Here is a 15871-nt window from a genome sequence, read left to right on the forward strand (position 1 = left end):
TCTAACACTGCCAATTGTGTCAGTATGGACGGTCGACCAAGCCGGAGGTACCGCAGCTGGATTCGATCCCACTGTCTCTGCGGTGGTAGACAGACGCTTAGTCCGCTGCGCTACCCAGCCGCACGACATGTTACAGTTCTAACTGCAGTGGCTGCATCCTTACTTGAAAATAAAACATAAAACAATACGGACAGTCGGACACTATCTTGGAATAAGAAGAAGCCACAAGACTCCTGAACAAGGACAAGAACAGGAGATAGCTCTATTAAAAACTCTTGAACACACACACATACACACGCACCTTAATATGCACATACAATGCAAGACATGTTATGTAAATAATTGACTATTTTATTTGATCTTACCTCCTTTTATATTTTATTTGATCTTACTCCTACTACTTATTGTTACCATTCTTACATTCATTGTTGTTTCTTACTTGTGCACTGTTGAGTCGGAGCTCGAAACACAAAAATGTCATTACCTGCAATGCCCCTGTATTGTTGTGTATTTGACAAATAAAGAACTTGAACTTGAGAAGACTGAGCGACCTAAGAATGAGAAGACTGAACTAGCTAAGAATGAGAAGACTGAGCTACCTAAGAATAAGACTGAGCTACCTAAGAATGAGAAGACTGAACTAGCTAAGAATAAGAAGACTGAGCTAGATAAGAATAAGAAGACTGAGATAGCTAAGAATATGACTGAGCTAGCTAAGAATAAGAAGACAGGGCTAGCTAAGAATACGAAGACGGGCTAGCTAAGAATAAGACTGAGCTAGCTAAGAATAAGAAGACAGGGCTAGCTAAGAATAATAAGACTGAACTAACTAAGAATAAGAAGACAGGGCTAGCTAAGAAAAAGGAGATGGGCTAGCTAAGAATATGACTGAGCTAGCTAAGAATAAGAAGACAGGGCTAGCTAAGAATAATAAGACTGGGCTAGCTAAGAATAAGAAGACTGAACTAGCTAAGAATAATAAGACTGAACTAACTAGGAATAAGATGACTGAGCTAGCAGTTAGCTAAGAATAAGAACACTGTGCTAGCTAAGAATAAGAAGACTAAGCTACCTAAGAATAAGAAGACTGAACTAGCTAGGAATAAGATGACTGAGCTAGCAGCTAGCTAAGAATAAGAACACTGAGCTAGCTAAGAATAATAAGAAGACTGAGCTAGAGGGTGATATCTTTTCGGGATTCCCGCGGGTCCCACGGGATGGGAGTCAATTTCACTTTGAATCCCGTGATTGGGCAGGACCGGGAGTAAAAGTCAACGGGAGCAGAAGGGAGTGGGAACTATGACAACAAAATCAACAGGATTTGGACGGGAGTGATACATCGGTGCATCACTAATGTAAATGTTTGGTGGTTTTATATTTAACTAAGGCAGACATCAGGGCTGTACAGCGTGCTATGAAAAAATCGGTCTGTGCGATGAATGAATTTACTGCACTAGCACCCGTGCGATAGGCATTCGGTTCATATCGATACTCTTATTTTGAAAATCCTGTGGCAAGTCTCAGTCATTTCCTCCCAAGCGCAGCTCCGGCAGCATAGCCGCATTTTGCGACCAGGAAATAAGTCCCTGCCTGTTTTTCCCCTGCAACACTTCCAATGCATCTTATATGCTTTGCATCCTCAGTCCTCACCAAAACTAACTAGTTAGCTGCTACCGGTAACTAAGCTAAGCTAACCCGGCTCAGAGGCAGAGAAAACAGTGAGGAAAGGGAGGGGGCGGGGGAGCCTCAGCCTCTCTCTGTCCCTCTCTCTACGTCATAGGTGTCAAACTCACGGCCCGCGGGCCAAATCCGGCCCGCCACGTCATTTGATGTGGCCCCCCAAGAGCTTTTTTTTACATTAATATTGGGTTAAAAAAATAGCAGTGTTAAAATAATTGTGGGTTAATGCGTTAATAAAGCTTTAACTTTGACAGCCTTAGTTATTACACATTCTTACACATACATGTATGTTGAACATCTGAGGTAACAAAGGAAAAAAGCCAAAAGCACTTACTCCTCAGACATTCTTTGACAATTTTACAGCCCAAAATACAAAAAAGATCCAGGCGGAATAGGTAACAAAGGGTTGAAGAAATATTGTCTGAACTGTCAGATGCAAACTGGCTGTGTGACATAACCGAGCATCTCGCTCAATTGAATAAGAAGCTGTAGGGACGCAAACAAGTCCCACCCAAAACTTGACCAATATAGTTGTGAACTGAGACAACTCTTATTTTGTTATTTTTGAGTACAGTTACAGTTGTGTGTTCATGCAGACACATAATAGCAATTTCATTACGAATTGAAAATGGGGGACACTGATGTAAACAAGTCGAAAGTCTTTCTCTGGTCTGCATCCCCTTAACAATTGTGTGTATTGAGCTGTACTGTACTGTACCCATTCTGCAATCTGTTAATTAAAGTTAATTAAACTATCTTCCATTAGTTGGATGTATGGCCTCTGCAAGGTTGTGTGCAGCCATTTGTTTTTGTAACATCTGCTACATCTGTCCCACGTGTTCTTTGCAGCTCACAGTTGTTAGTTCTGCCCCTCTTGACTGTGACAAAAAGGTTTTGAACAAACTTAATGTCATAGCTTGTATTTGATGATATTCTTCTTTGTTATTTACTTGAATGGTTTGATCATTGATTGGTGGAGTAATATGGGGTTCTGATAAACTAAAATTATTTGTTAAAATAACATAAGCTAACATATATTTTTACATTTATGCAAATGAATATGCAATATGTATAACTTGAATAAGTAATAAATACAGAAACACCATGTTTAACAATATGTAAATGTGTAGCTACATTTATTTGACATTACATTAACATTTATACGGTCTTTGGCCCTTTGAGGGCAACCATAATGCTGATGTGGCCCTCTGTGAAAATGAGTTTGACACCCCTGCTCTACGTCAATGATTTTAAGTAGGTGAGGTCAAAGGAGTTTGATAGTATTTACTGAGGATGGCCAGATAATGTTGATATTTAAACATAACAAATATAATACATAATAAATGTATACATGATCATGCAACATAAAAAAAAATTAGGAACTGTTTGGGAGAGGGAGGTAGGGAGGGGTTTTAGGTTGTGTGTTTTGAGTTCCAAAAAATGAAACAGTTATTTCAAGTTTAAAGCTCAATATATCAAAACGTGGCATTTTACAGTGAACAGGAGGTCTATTTGTATTAAAAACAATAGATTGTTTTTCATTTAAATGTCTGGAAGAGCTAAATCTATTTTTTTCAAATTATATTTTCGTTACCTTTTTTGAGTTGATCTAAATGTTACTGATTGTGTTAAATGGGCTTATGATATCGTCTCATATCGATTGCAGGCACCTGCATCGTATCGTATCGTGGCAGACTTTGTGATATTGGCAAATATCGTATCGTTGTACAAAGAATCTATATCGTATCGTATCGTGATGAAACTGGTGATTCCCATCCCTTGTAGAGTCAATACATCCATGATCCAACACCAAATCCCATAATTCCTTACACGTAACATGTCTGGCTGTGTGACGTCAACTTGTCAGCATGAAAATGACAGCCAAACATGGCACTGCATACAGCCCTACAGACATGATGTGAGTGTGACCCATGTACTGCATATTTTATACTGAGGAAGAAAAACGGAGCAGGATTGGTAAACGGGAGTGGGATTCTATAAAAGTTTGGCTCGGGATTGGGACGGGATTGGGATCAGTCCTCTGTGGGAGTGGGAGGGAGTGGGATTTTTTCGAAACTCTCACTTGGGATTGGGATGGTATGGGATTATTTCTGTGGGAGTGGGAAGGAGCGGGAGTCAAAATCCACTCACATGTCAGCCTCTAGACTGAGTTAGCTAAGAATAAGAAGACTGAACTAGCTAATAATACGAAGTCTGAGCTAGCTAAGAATAAGAAGACTGAACCAGCCAAGAATAAGAAGACTGGGCTAGCTAAGAATAAGGAGACTGAGCTAGCTAGTTGTATGTATCTCTACAGTAGGGCTGTCAATTGTCCCTACGAATACCATTCAATTAGGAATATAAAATATGAATACCATTCAAATATGAATAATAAAACACAAGTAACTTGTGCCCTAATGATAAGGATAAACGCTCAATGAAGAAACCCAATCCCCTTGCCAAACATCTATGCACCTCACAGTGGTCAAATAAAAGGTCATACCGGTATGTATATATGAGGGGTGTGGGTGCAGGAGGAAATGGTTCAAATGTGAGCTCCAGATATTGACAATGCCAATGTTCGACTAACACTTTGTATCTGTGTTCTATATATTTCTATTTCTTTTTTCAAATGAAATTCGAATATTGAAATTAATTCCGACAGCCCTCCTCTACAGCCCAGTCACACATCAGCCAATCAGAGAGAGCCCTCCTCTAGCCCAGTCACACATCAGCCAATCAGAGAGAGAGCAAAGTTAAGTAAAGGTAATTCACTGTGTGGGTTTGACCGCCGATCACCAATTGAGAGCAATCCTTGCGTGCGTGTGTGTGTGAGTGTGTATGCATGCGAGTGTGTGAGTGTTTGAGTGTGTGCGTGCGTGTGTGAGTGTGTGCGTGTGTGTGTGAGTGTGTGAGTGTGTGCAGGGCACGAAATTGACTTTTTGACTCACCGGCCAGTGGCGGGTAGATGGGAAAAATCGACCCGCCAAGCATATTTCTTACCGGCCAAAAAAACGCATTTTTGTGTCACATAAGAAAATGTCTATTATGCTTCATTAACAGGTTTCATATAGTAGTCATAGTGATACTAATTTAAGAGAATAAACATGTTCACTTACTCGCACATCCACTCGAAGTCCGTAAAGGGTCTTGCCTTCTTTCCAATGGCATGTACAGTCTGAAACAGCATCTTCATTTTTGTGCTGGTCTGATCTGACATGGCTGTTAGCCTAGCCACAGAGGGTCTTGAAAAGAGAGGCTCCGATGTAATCTGGGACGCAGACATGCAGCCAATGTGACACTGGCTCTGTTCATGGTCACGATTTACTCCCAATGACAAAAGTGTTGTTTCTGTTTTTTACATACTTGCGGCACACAGAACAAGTCATCACTCCAGCCCCAGCATCATACTGGAGCCAGTCTCTTGAGACACCGCTAACGGCATCTCCAAATGTCCACTCCTCTCTAAACTTTCTTTTATTAGGTGGTCCCGCTCTCGCTGCCACTTCTTCCCCCTTTTCGTGTGAGAAAGCCGCGTTGAGTTCTCTTTTTACCGGCCGGCTTACTCCTTCAATATGGTTCCACATACTTATTTGTATCACATTTAACGTTAATACGCTAACGTTGGCTAATCGGCGGATAGCTAGGTGGGCGTAACGTTAGCTCACTACAGAGCAGAAGAAGAGTAGCGGATGTGACGTTGGTAAACAAGCCAACGAGATGACGCGCCATGAGAGACGGGGCTGCAAAAAAAGGCGACTGTCGTAAGACCAAAACACACAGCAGTTTTAATAATTTTACATGACTATTTGGTTGCCCGCCACATGACCTCTCAGTCTCACTCGCCAAACCTAAAATCTGCCCGCCGATGGTGGGTGGCGGGCTCTAATTTCGTGCCCTGTGTGTGTGTGTGTGTGTACCTGTCAGCTTCGTCCAGTATCAGCCAGCGAACAGCGCTGAACGCCATACTCAGTGTGTTCTTGATATGATCCACCAGACGTCCAGGAGTAGAAACCAGGATGTTGATCCCTTTACGCAGCCTGGAGGAGACACAGTGAGGGAGGAGGAGGAAGAGGAGGAAGATATAGTACAGCTCTGGGCATCACAGTGATGGAGGAGGAGGAAGAGGAGGATGAAGATATAGTACAGCTCTGGGCCTCACAGTGATGGAGGAAGAGGAGGAAGAAGATATAGTACAGCTATGGGCGTCACAGTGATGGAGAAGGAGGAGTAAGAGGAGGAGGAAGATATAGTACAGCTCTGGGCCTCACAGTGATGGAGGAAGAGGAGGAAGAGGAGGAGGAAGATATAGTACAGCTCTGGGCGTCACAGTGATGGAGAAGGAGGAGGAAGAGGAGGAGGAAGATATAGTACAGCTCTGGGCGTCACAGTGATGGAGGAAGAGGAAGATATAGTACAGCTCTGGGCCTCACAGTGATGGAGGAAGAGGAAGATATAGTACAGCTCTGGGCCTCACAGTGATGGAGGAAGAGGAAGATATAGTACAGCTCTGGGCCTCACAGTGATGGAGAAGGAGGAGGAAGAGGAAGATGTGTAACAGACCTGGCTTTCTCCGACTTTCTTTTCTCTCCTCCCATGAGAACACCAGGAACAATCCAGGTAAACGGCTGGGGAGGGAGGAGAGAGAAGAGAGAGAGAGAGAGAGAGAGAGAGAGAGAGAGAGAGAGAGAGAGGGAGGGAGCGGGAGGGAGGGAGGGAGAGGGAGAACGTGTAAGTCACAGACCACCCATTGTGACAGACTCTAGAACTATAACTATAGTAAACGTTAATCCTTGTCTTGTACAATGCTCTTCCAAACAACTTGCAAACTGATGGTTATAAAACAAAAAGCAAACAAAAGGAAGCATGTTAGGAAGCATAGAAAGCGTGTTAGGGGCTTAAACAAGATTCCAAATGCACCCAATGTGCAAATGGGGGACGAAGGGACATTTATGCACATGTATTGGGACTGCTCACCAGTTAAGGCATTCTGGAAAGATGTGACCCAACAAATATCAAAACTCGTATCTTGGAATATACCTGTACACCCCTCTGTATTACTATTGAATGATGTTTTTGAGTTTGCAGTAAATCCACAGCTAAAGAGATTGGTTTTATCGGGTATCACAGTAGCCAAAAAGCTGATCGCATCACGCTGGTTTCAACCGAAAAAAATTTGCCGTAAAGTTTGGTTTCTTACATATCTCGATGTAATTTACCATGAAATATCTACAGCAAGAATTCTGGGTCTCAATGAATCCAAAATGTCAATGTGGTTAGAAGTGGTGGAGAGAATAAAAGCTAGCTTATAATGGTAGTGTCTGGTTAGGTGCGAGGGATAGTGGAGGTACTTCTCAAGGTGGGGTCCGGGAGGGGGGGGTTCGAGCTGGAGCATATGTGTGTAGGTTTTTTTAGATAACAGGTATTAGGGGTATATCCTATATAAGACAACTAACTAAAATGTGATCTCATTGGATGTGCCCTGACAATTAATGCTTGTATATCTTATCGTGTGTTGTCATGTTTGTTTATATGTTTGTTTAAAAAATAATAAAAAAATAAAATACAAAAAAAAGAAAGCGTGTTAGGAAGCATAGGAAGGATGTTAGGAAGCATAGGAAGGATGTTTTACTGATGTCAAACTGACCTTGAGCAACTTCTGGAAGGTCTGGAAGCTCTGCTGGGCGAGCTAGAGAGAGAGAGAGAGAGAGAGAGAGAGAGAGAGAACAATATCATGTGAAAGGGCAGTACTGTAGACACTCTGTTGCCAGGAGACTAGGGTTGCACGGATCCGATATTGATATCGGCCCTGATATGACTAAAATAGCTGGATCGGGTATAAAAAAAAATATATATATATATATAATATGATTTTTTTTTTATATAATATAATAAGAAATAAAATAAGAAATAACAATTCAGTACATTTATATCTATGTGTTAATTTGCTACATTTAGTTTCACTAAGTTAGGAAAGTAATGTTTTAAGTCAAGCCTGATGTTGCCTTGCACAAACATGTTGCCTTCACACAGTGAAGACCTATGATGAGAGAGGGAGAGAACGAATGTGAGAGAGAGAGAGATAGAGATAGATAGAGATAGAGATAGAGATAGATAGATAGATACCTCTCTAGTAGGGACTATGATAACAGCCACAGGTCCATCTGCTCTCTTAATCTTTGGTTCTGCAGCCTGGAGAGACTGGACAAGAGGAATACCATATGCCAACGTCTTACCTGAGAGACACAGACAGACAGACAGACAGACAGACAGACAGACAGACAGTTAGAAAGACGGACAGGGAGACAAACAGAAAGACCCCGTATCATTGGAGATCCCAGATAATTTAAACAAAGATCCAGATAAGATCAAATAAAGATGAAGAGATTTGGAATTGTTTTCATGCAGTGTGCCTGAACCTGCATTACATGATGTGATGGAGAGAACGTTTTTAAAATGGTTCCCTGCAGATGTGTGTGTGTGTGTGCATGTGTGTCTCACCAGATCCAGTCTGTGATCTGACCACAGCGTCTCGCCCAGCCAACAGGACAGGGATGGTCTGTTTCTGGACACTAGACACAACAGACACACAGAGGTCAGTCTAGGGGCAAGTCTGTACAGGTCAGTGTGTTTCTGGACAGAGGGCACCGATGGGTCAGTCTACAACACTAGTCTGTAGCTAGATGGTCTGTCTGCACAGCTATAGGCAGGGATTAAAGCAAAAAAAAATCTCCTGACTGAACTTTTTTTCAGGCCAAGTCATATTCTTATTTTAATCTCCACTATTTTTTTTAATAGCGTTAGCGTTTTAAGGGAGCCTACTTGTAGAGCCTACTGTCCTGACTGTAGGCTTTATTTAATACACAAGACCCTCTTCTTGGGACCAAGTAAGGTTTTGTCGATAATCCAATGTAGTTACCCCACCCCGCCTACCCAACCACCTCCAATGTACCACCCCACCTACCCAACCTCCTCCAATGTATATACTCTCTTTTTTAGACTATTTTTGTATCACAAACAATACTGTATTTGTAAATCTGGTATGTCATAAATGTATAGATGTAGCAGTATTGTCTATCTGTATGTCATGTGTGTCATATATGTTATGATGAATTGAAAATGGGGGACCCTGATGTAAACAAGACAAAAGTATTTCTCTGGTCTGCATCCCCTTAACAATTGTGTGTATTGAGCCGTACTCTATTGTACCCATTCTGCAATTCTGTTAATAAAATGTTCAATCAATCAATCAATATTTAACAGATTGCAGAATGGGTACAATACAGTATGGCTCAATACACACAATTGTTAAGGGGATGCAGACCAGAGAAAGACGTTTGTCTTGTTTACATCATCAGGGTCCCCCATTTTCAATTCATAGTGACATTTATGGCATAGGGAGATACTACAGTCTACAGGTATATAGTACTGTTACATTTGTGACATATACGATATGCAAATATACAGTAATGTTACCCATATATCCTAACAGAGATTATATACATGATATGATGGGGAGGAGACTGTACATTAGGAGGGGGTGGGTGGGAGAGAAATATACAGTAGTTACCCATAGATCCTAACAAACAGAGATTATATACATTATGATGGGGAGGAGACCGTACATTAGATGGGGATGGAAGAAAAAAGATATACGGTGGGGAGAGAATATACGGTGGGGAGGAGACTGTCTACAGATACACCTGTGTGATGTTGCTACGGAGTTAAGCTAATAAACTTACTCACAACCACAGCAGGGGACTCACGTATTGTACTGTGAAGTAACACGACAATGACAAAAGTGTTGTTTCTGTTTTTGACATCGTTGCGGAACACGGAACAAGTTAACTCACCACTACAGCCCCCAGTAGCGCTGCCTAGCCAGTCTCTTCAAACGTCCTCTCCTCTCGAAACTTTCTTTTGTTAGGTGGTCCCGCTCATCCTTTTCATCTGAGAACCCCGCGGTGGGTTCTCTTTTTAGTGGCCGGCTTACTCCTTCCATTTAACCGACGCTATTAAGCTAACGTTAGCTAATCGGTATAGCAGCGAGTGCGAGCAGCGTCCTGTCTCTCGAGTCGCTGAGTGATGACTCTGCTTGGCGCGGCGCGATTTTTTTTTCTTCATATTTGGCGCCTCTGATTGGCTCAATTTTGTTTAAATGTGTATGCATCTACAAATCATATTATACCAGGTAGTCAATTCCGTCAGACCGCGAATCAAATGGACGGATCTCCCCAATCAAATTGACGGAAATCCGTCTGGAGACGGAATGCTTTAATGCATGGCTATAGGTCAATTACAAAGTTGTCTACGTATACATGGTCAGTCTACAACTACATGATCAGTCTACAACTACATGATCAGTCTACAACTACATCAGGGGTGGCCAACCAGTCAGAGACTAAGAGCCACAAAAATTACTGTGGTACCACAAAGAGCCACACCATACCAGCGTTTCTCAACCTTTTTTTTCAGTCACGGCACCCTTCATGTGTTTATAGGTCTCACCCTCTGGCCTCTGAAGTTGCTAATGTCTTTTTTATTTGGGCCTCACAGGGTTAAGAGTACCTTGTGAGACCCCCGGTTGCAAAATTACAAAATCATGTTTAGCCATTTAAAAAAATAAAAAGTCTGTAAATGTTTATTTAAAAAATGTTAAGCACATGTATAGTCAATTGGTCCTGTTGTTCAGCCTCACAATGCTGTTTGATAGTAAATGTGTTTATATGTCCCACCCTCTGGCCTCTGAAGTTGCTAATGTCTTTTTAATTTGGGCCTCACAGGGTTAACCTCTTATGCCCGAAATATACAGTAAAAGTGTATATTTTCAGCATTACGTTTGTTTACCAATGATTTTAACTGTTATTAGTGAAATATAAGATTATAGAAATCTCAGGGCATTGAGTCGGAAACCGGCGCATATTGACAGGAGGAAGTGGCACAGCCAAAAGTGAGTAGTCTTTTGAAGGAAGAGACTCAGGGCCTTCGAATTTCGAAAAACGACCCTACCCAGCTCACGCCAGCCCCTGTCAATCATCTGACTTCTGGATTTACTTTTTTATTTCTCTTATTTTTTGGGATTATCTCCCACAAACCTGAACGTTATTGCCATAAAACAGAACGCAGTTAGTTTCTCTACCTTTCTGTGAACGTCTAGCAAAAAACGGTGTTGCAATATGATGAAAAATGGTGGAGAAATGTACATTATTAAAAATATGGCAGAATTCAGTACTGTATCTACAAAACCTGTTTAATCATCTTCCCTTTATTCATTTGCTTAGATTTTTCAGGTCTGGTCAATTTTAGCATGGTGTTATTAACAGTCAAAGATTTTTTTTTTTTTTTTTTTTTTTATATAATTGATATTCACCTTTGGTTCATTACAATTTACTCAAGCCTAGTAACAGACACACTATTTCTGACACTGATCCATATATGTCCCTAGAGTCAGATACCAAGAACATGCAAATGGACCATTTAAAAAAAAATCTGTGAATGTTTATTCTACGTCCTTATGGAATGAGTGACATACAAAAAATATATATATATAAAAACCTTTTTTTTCTTTTTTTTTATGGAAGAGCTACACATTGACGGGCAAAGAGCCACATGCAGCTCGCGAGCCGCGGGTTGGCCACCCCTGAACTACATGATCAGTCTACACAGATGCATGGTTAGTCTACAACTACATGGTCAATCTATAGCTGCATGGTCATTCTACAACTATATGGTCAGTCTACAACTGTATGATCAGTCTGTAACTACATGGTAAGTCTACACATATATGTGGTCAGTCTACACAGATACATGGTCAGTATACACAGATACATGGTCAGTCTGTAACTACATGATCAGTCTACACTTATACATGGGCAGTCTACACAGATAACATGGTAAGGTTAAGTTAATGTAAACATTAACCTGGTCATGGTCGTCACATTCAGAACCTTGTTGAGAGTCGCCACCTGATGGATACAGACAACCAATCAGCTCCAAGAATACTCTGTAGGCACATAGTCTTTGGATAATAAGAGGGTTGTTATGTATGCGTGTGTGTGCCTGCATACATGTGCGTGAACAGATTAGTGAGTGTGTGTGTGTGTGTGTGTGTGTGTGTGTGTGGTGTGTGGTGTGTGGTGTGTGGTGTGTGGTGTGTGGTGTGTGGTGTGTGGTGTGTGTGTGTGTGTGTGTGTTCTGACCAGATGAGGGTGTAGGTCCATATCAGAGAATGAATCACTGCTGAAAACTCTCTCCTTCAACTGGGTTACTGCTGGTCTAGAGAGAGAAAGACACAGAGAGTGAGAGGGAGAGACATAGAGAGAGAATACTGACTATATTCTTACGACACTGACCACTGCTACCAAACATTCTAGCAACACTGATCACCACCGTTACTAAGCATCCCTACCTGTGGACGTCTGGGATGTCAGGGTTGTGGTTGAACAGAGAGGAGGTCTTAATGAACGGCCTATCCTCTCCTCTCTGCTCCCCGTCCTGCTCTGCCCGCTCCTCTCTCCTCTCCACTCGTCTCCTCTTCTTCTCTCCATTGGCCTGTGTGGTGAAGGGTTAGCAGGTGTCAGATATTCAGAACTGGTACAGAACAAGACCAGGAGGAAGAGATGCCAAGAAAACAGTCAAAAGTAACAGGATGAGAGGAAGTCTGAGGGAGCCTGAAGCAAGGTCTCACAAACCTCTTCATGTCCCACAAATAGATCTACAGTAGACCACAGACCCTGAGATATATCCACATTAGACCATAGACCCCCAAATAGATCCACATTAGACCATAGACCCCCAAATAGATCCACATTAGACCATAGACCCCCAAATAGATCCACATTAGACCATATACCCCCAAATAGTGGCCGCCCAAGATTATATACTTTCACATTTGAAGCCTGTCAACTTCAAGAGGACGCAATCAGAGCAGCATAACTGGACCACATACCACTTTAACACAACCTATAGAGGTCAATGGATACACAAATGTATATGGATATACATATGTGTACTTTTACTTTAGATACTTAAGTACATTCAATAGCAAATACTTCTCTACTTTTACTTTAGTAGAATTTGAATGGAGGACTTTTACCAGAGTACTCATTTATCTGAGTATTTCTACTTTTACTTAAGTAAAGGAACTGTGTACTTCTTCCACCACTGCCCAGGATGAAGCACACAGGTGTGTTACAGGTGTGTGAGAAGGTCCCAGATAAGAGGCACCTTCTGGGACTGTGGTACATCTTCAGCGGGTCTCCCAGCCTCTGAACTCACGCCGGTCGACTGCTTCGAGAGGGAAGCCGACTTTCTCTTCAATGACCTCTCCTTCTGAAAAACAACATGAACATGTGGAGGAATTTAGGTTTATTTAAGCTCAAACAGAATATCAAGTACAAAAGTCAAGAGTTATGGCGTTGGGTTTTTTGCCTCTGTATTTATTATTCTATTGTCATTATTGTTATTGTTAGTATTATTATTGTCCTGTGAAGTCATGTCTATTATTATTGTATTTTGTGTTGTCATGTTTTGTTTCATATTCCATGTAAAACAAAGAAAGAAAAAAATACGAGTTATGGCGTTGTATGACTCCAGGAGTTTACAGAGTTTACAGGCCTACGTATCCTCCATAGAGCTCCTGAATCAAGTAAAACCTAGGTTCAGGTCAAAGATAGGGTAGATTGGGTTGGGGAAGTGAAGGAGGGGGGGGGGGGGGGGTTGAAAGACAAAGGGTGACTGATTGTACAGGGGAGACAAATGGATTGAGCTAGGAGGAGGGGGGGGGGAAGGTTTTAGGTGAATTGGGGAGGGCTGGGGAGGATAAAGAGGGGGGGGGCATATATTCCACAAACACCATTTAGCAACATTATGACTCGCATTAAAAAGGGATAGTCCAGAATAGATGTTTGGAATCCTATCCCTACTTACCACTGATGATGATGATTAGTAGAATCCTTTTCTCAGCACAATCCATGCTGTTCCTCATACTAGCTCCGAAAAGTCGCTCACCCAGTGCAAGGTCAACAGGGTCAAGCTCCTGCTGACTCACTGAAATCTACTATGGGGGAACGCAGTGACTGTTTTTACATCAAAACTGAAGACAGATCTCTTCCACAGTGCTTATCTTTAGGGTCCTGACGTGTTTGACTTATGTCCTTTCCTTGGCCATTCTATTGTTTTAATTTATCTGCTTTTCTAATGTTTTATTATGATTTATATATTTCTTTAGTATGCCATGTTAAAGCACCTTGAGATTACATTGTGCCCTATGTATTTTACTGTGTGTGCACTGTGGAGTACATTTCAGTTAGCTTCAGTCAGCTTGTACAGATAGGAGCTTGACCCCATCGACTTTGCATTGATAACTAAGAACTAGTATGACTAGTAACAGCATGGACTGTGAAGAGAAATGACTCTTTAATCAACAGACCAGGCATTGGTGAGTAGGAAGGAAGTAGGGCTCCAACAATCACATCGATCCATTGCATTGGCTTTAACAACATGAATGCAGCACTGTCCAAGTGATATCATAGCAAGCAACATATTTGATCATTCAATATATTAGTATTCCATCTCCTATGATGACTAGGCTACTAGTCAACTGACTCTGAGAGACTATTTCTTCAGCGTTTAGGACAGAATGTTGGTACCGACCCAAGAACGCCGGTCCTGCTTGTTGGGAGGTCTCTTGGTGGGGGAGCCGCTGGTGCTGATGTTCAGAGAGAGCTGGTCTACTGAAGACATCACTAGTACTATTGTATTCCTCCTACTACTGGACACTGACAGACAGATGGAGAAACAGAAACACAAAATCAAGTCAGTTGCTAGTTATGATGATACAACAGTTAGCTTCTCATCAAGACATGCTGTGAATGTGGACGCTGACAAATCAATAAACGGGGATCTAGCAAGGAAGAAGAGAGTAATGTGGGGAAGACTGGTGGAAAGTTGTATTACCTTGACAACGACCAGCTCCAGGTCGACTCCACACACGTGTGACTGATGCGATCGGGCTAATCTGTTAGCCTGCTAGCTGTTAATGTTAGCTAAGGCTGTTGTGATGACACAGAATGTGTGGTTAATATTCACATATGTTGTGTAAAGAAGCAGGGGTTGAGAAGGCAGCGAGTCCCTCAAAACAAATCCACAAACACGCGTGGCAACTCTTCCTGGTTGCTCAGCGGAAGCCACGCCTCCTTCTCGGACGACTTCGTGCACATGCGCATTGCCATGTCGCACGCGCTGGTATGCGTCTCTACGGCGCAGCGCGACCACTTCTGTTCTCCTACGCAAAGAGTTGATTGATTGATTGATTGATTGATTGATTGATTGAAAAGTTTATTAACAGATTGCAGAATGGGTACAGTACAGCTCAATACATACAATTGTTAAGGGGATGCAGACCAGAGAAAGACTTTCGTCCTGATGAATTGAAAATGGGGGACCCTGATGTAAACAAGACGAAAGTCTTTCTCTGGTCTGCATCCCCTTAACAATTGTGTGTATTGAGCTGTACTGTATTGTACCCATTCTGCAATCTGTTAATAAAGTTTTCAAGCAATTCAATCAATCAATCAATACATCAGGGTCCCCCATTTTCAATTCATCATAACAGACATACATGACATACAGATAGACAGTACTGCTACATCTATACATTTATGACATATCAGATTTGCAAATACAGTACTGTTTGTGATACAAAAAGTATCCAGAAAAAGAGTGTATATACATTTGACGTAGAAACTACATTGGAGGAGGACAGGAGGTTGGGTGGGTGGGTGGGGTTGGGTGGGTGGGTGGGTGGGTGGCGGCTGTACATTGGAGGTGGGGGGGGGGGGCACTGTACATTGTACATTGGAATACTGACAAAGCCATACTTGGTCATTTACTGTACAACTGGGTTAGGACATTTGTAGGGGCCAGTTTCTAATTGCAGTCTCCCGTAGGTGTTCTCTGAGAGTGTTTTTGAAAGTGGGTAGTGATTCACATTCCTTTACAGCTTTGGGTAGGGCGTTCCACATTGATGTGGCATAATTGCAAAACGTGTTTAGTCCCTTGTTTGAGCCGAATCTGGGTTTAACATGATTTGTGGAGCTCCCTCTGGTGTTGTGATCGTGGTATTCACTGACCTTTGGGAAGTATTTTGACATGTAGGCCTACATGGGTACCTTGGTCGCGTAGTGTATCT

At 42.0% G+C, this 15871-nt stretch overlaps 1 protein-coding gene across 2 annotated transcripts in view; it reads right to left on the bottom strand.

Annotated features, from left to right (window-relative positions):
- The window catches only part of ddx31 (DEAD (Asp-Glu-Ala-Asp) box polypeptide 31), a 64104-nt gene extending 49260 nt beyond the window's left edge, over positions 1 to 14844 (bottom strand). The window contains exons 1-11 of one of the 2 annotated variants that reach the window (XM_084307981.1): positions 14638 to 14844; positions 14335 to 14452; positions 12907 to 13011; positions 12089 to 12231; positions 11880 to 11955; positions 11602 to 11645; positions 8182 to 8252; positions 7807 to 7916; positions 7328 to 7369; positions 6244 to 6308; positions 5601 to 5720 (exon numbers count right to left, since the gene is read on the bottom strand). In XM_084307981.1, coding sequence (XP_084164107.1) covers positions 5601 to 5720; positions 6244 to 6308; positions 7328 to 7369; positions 7807 to 7916; positions 8182 to 8252; positions 11602 to 11645; positions 11880 to 11955; positions 12089 to 12231; positions 12907 to 13011; positions 14335 to 14424 — 866 coding nt within the window. In that variant the 5' untranslated portion in view covers positions 14425 to 14452; positions 14638 to 14844. Of the gene's footprint in view, positions 1 to 5600; positions 5721 to 6243; positions 6309 to 7327; positions 7370 to 7806; positions 7917 to 8181; positions 8253 to 11601; positions 11646 to 11879; positions 11956 to 12088; positions 12232 to 12906; positions 13012 to 14334; positions 14460 to 14637 lie in introns of both variants that reach the window. The other variant, XM_084307980.1, reaches the window with a different exon arrangement.
- Between the last annotated feature and the right edge of the window lie 1027 nt (positions 14845 to 15871).

Source organism: Notolepis coatsorum (assembly GCF_963971535.1).
Source record: "Notolepis coatsorum genome assembly, chromosome: 2".
Lineage (NCBI taxonomy): Eukaryota > Metazoa > Chordata > Actinopteri > Aulopiformes > Paralepididae > Notolepis > Notolepis coatsorum.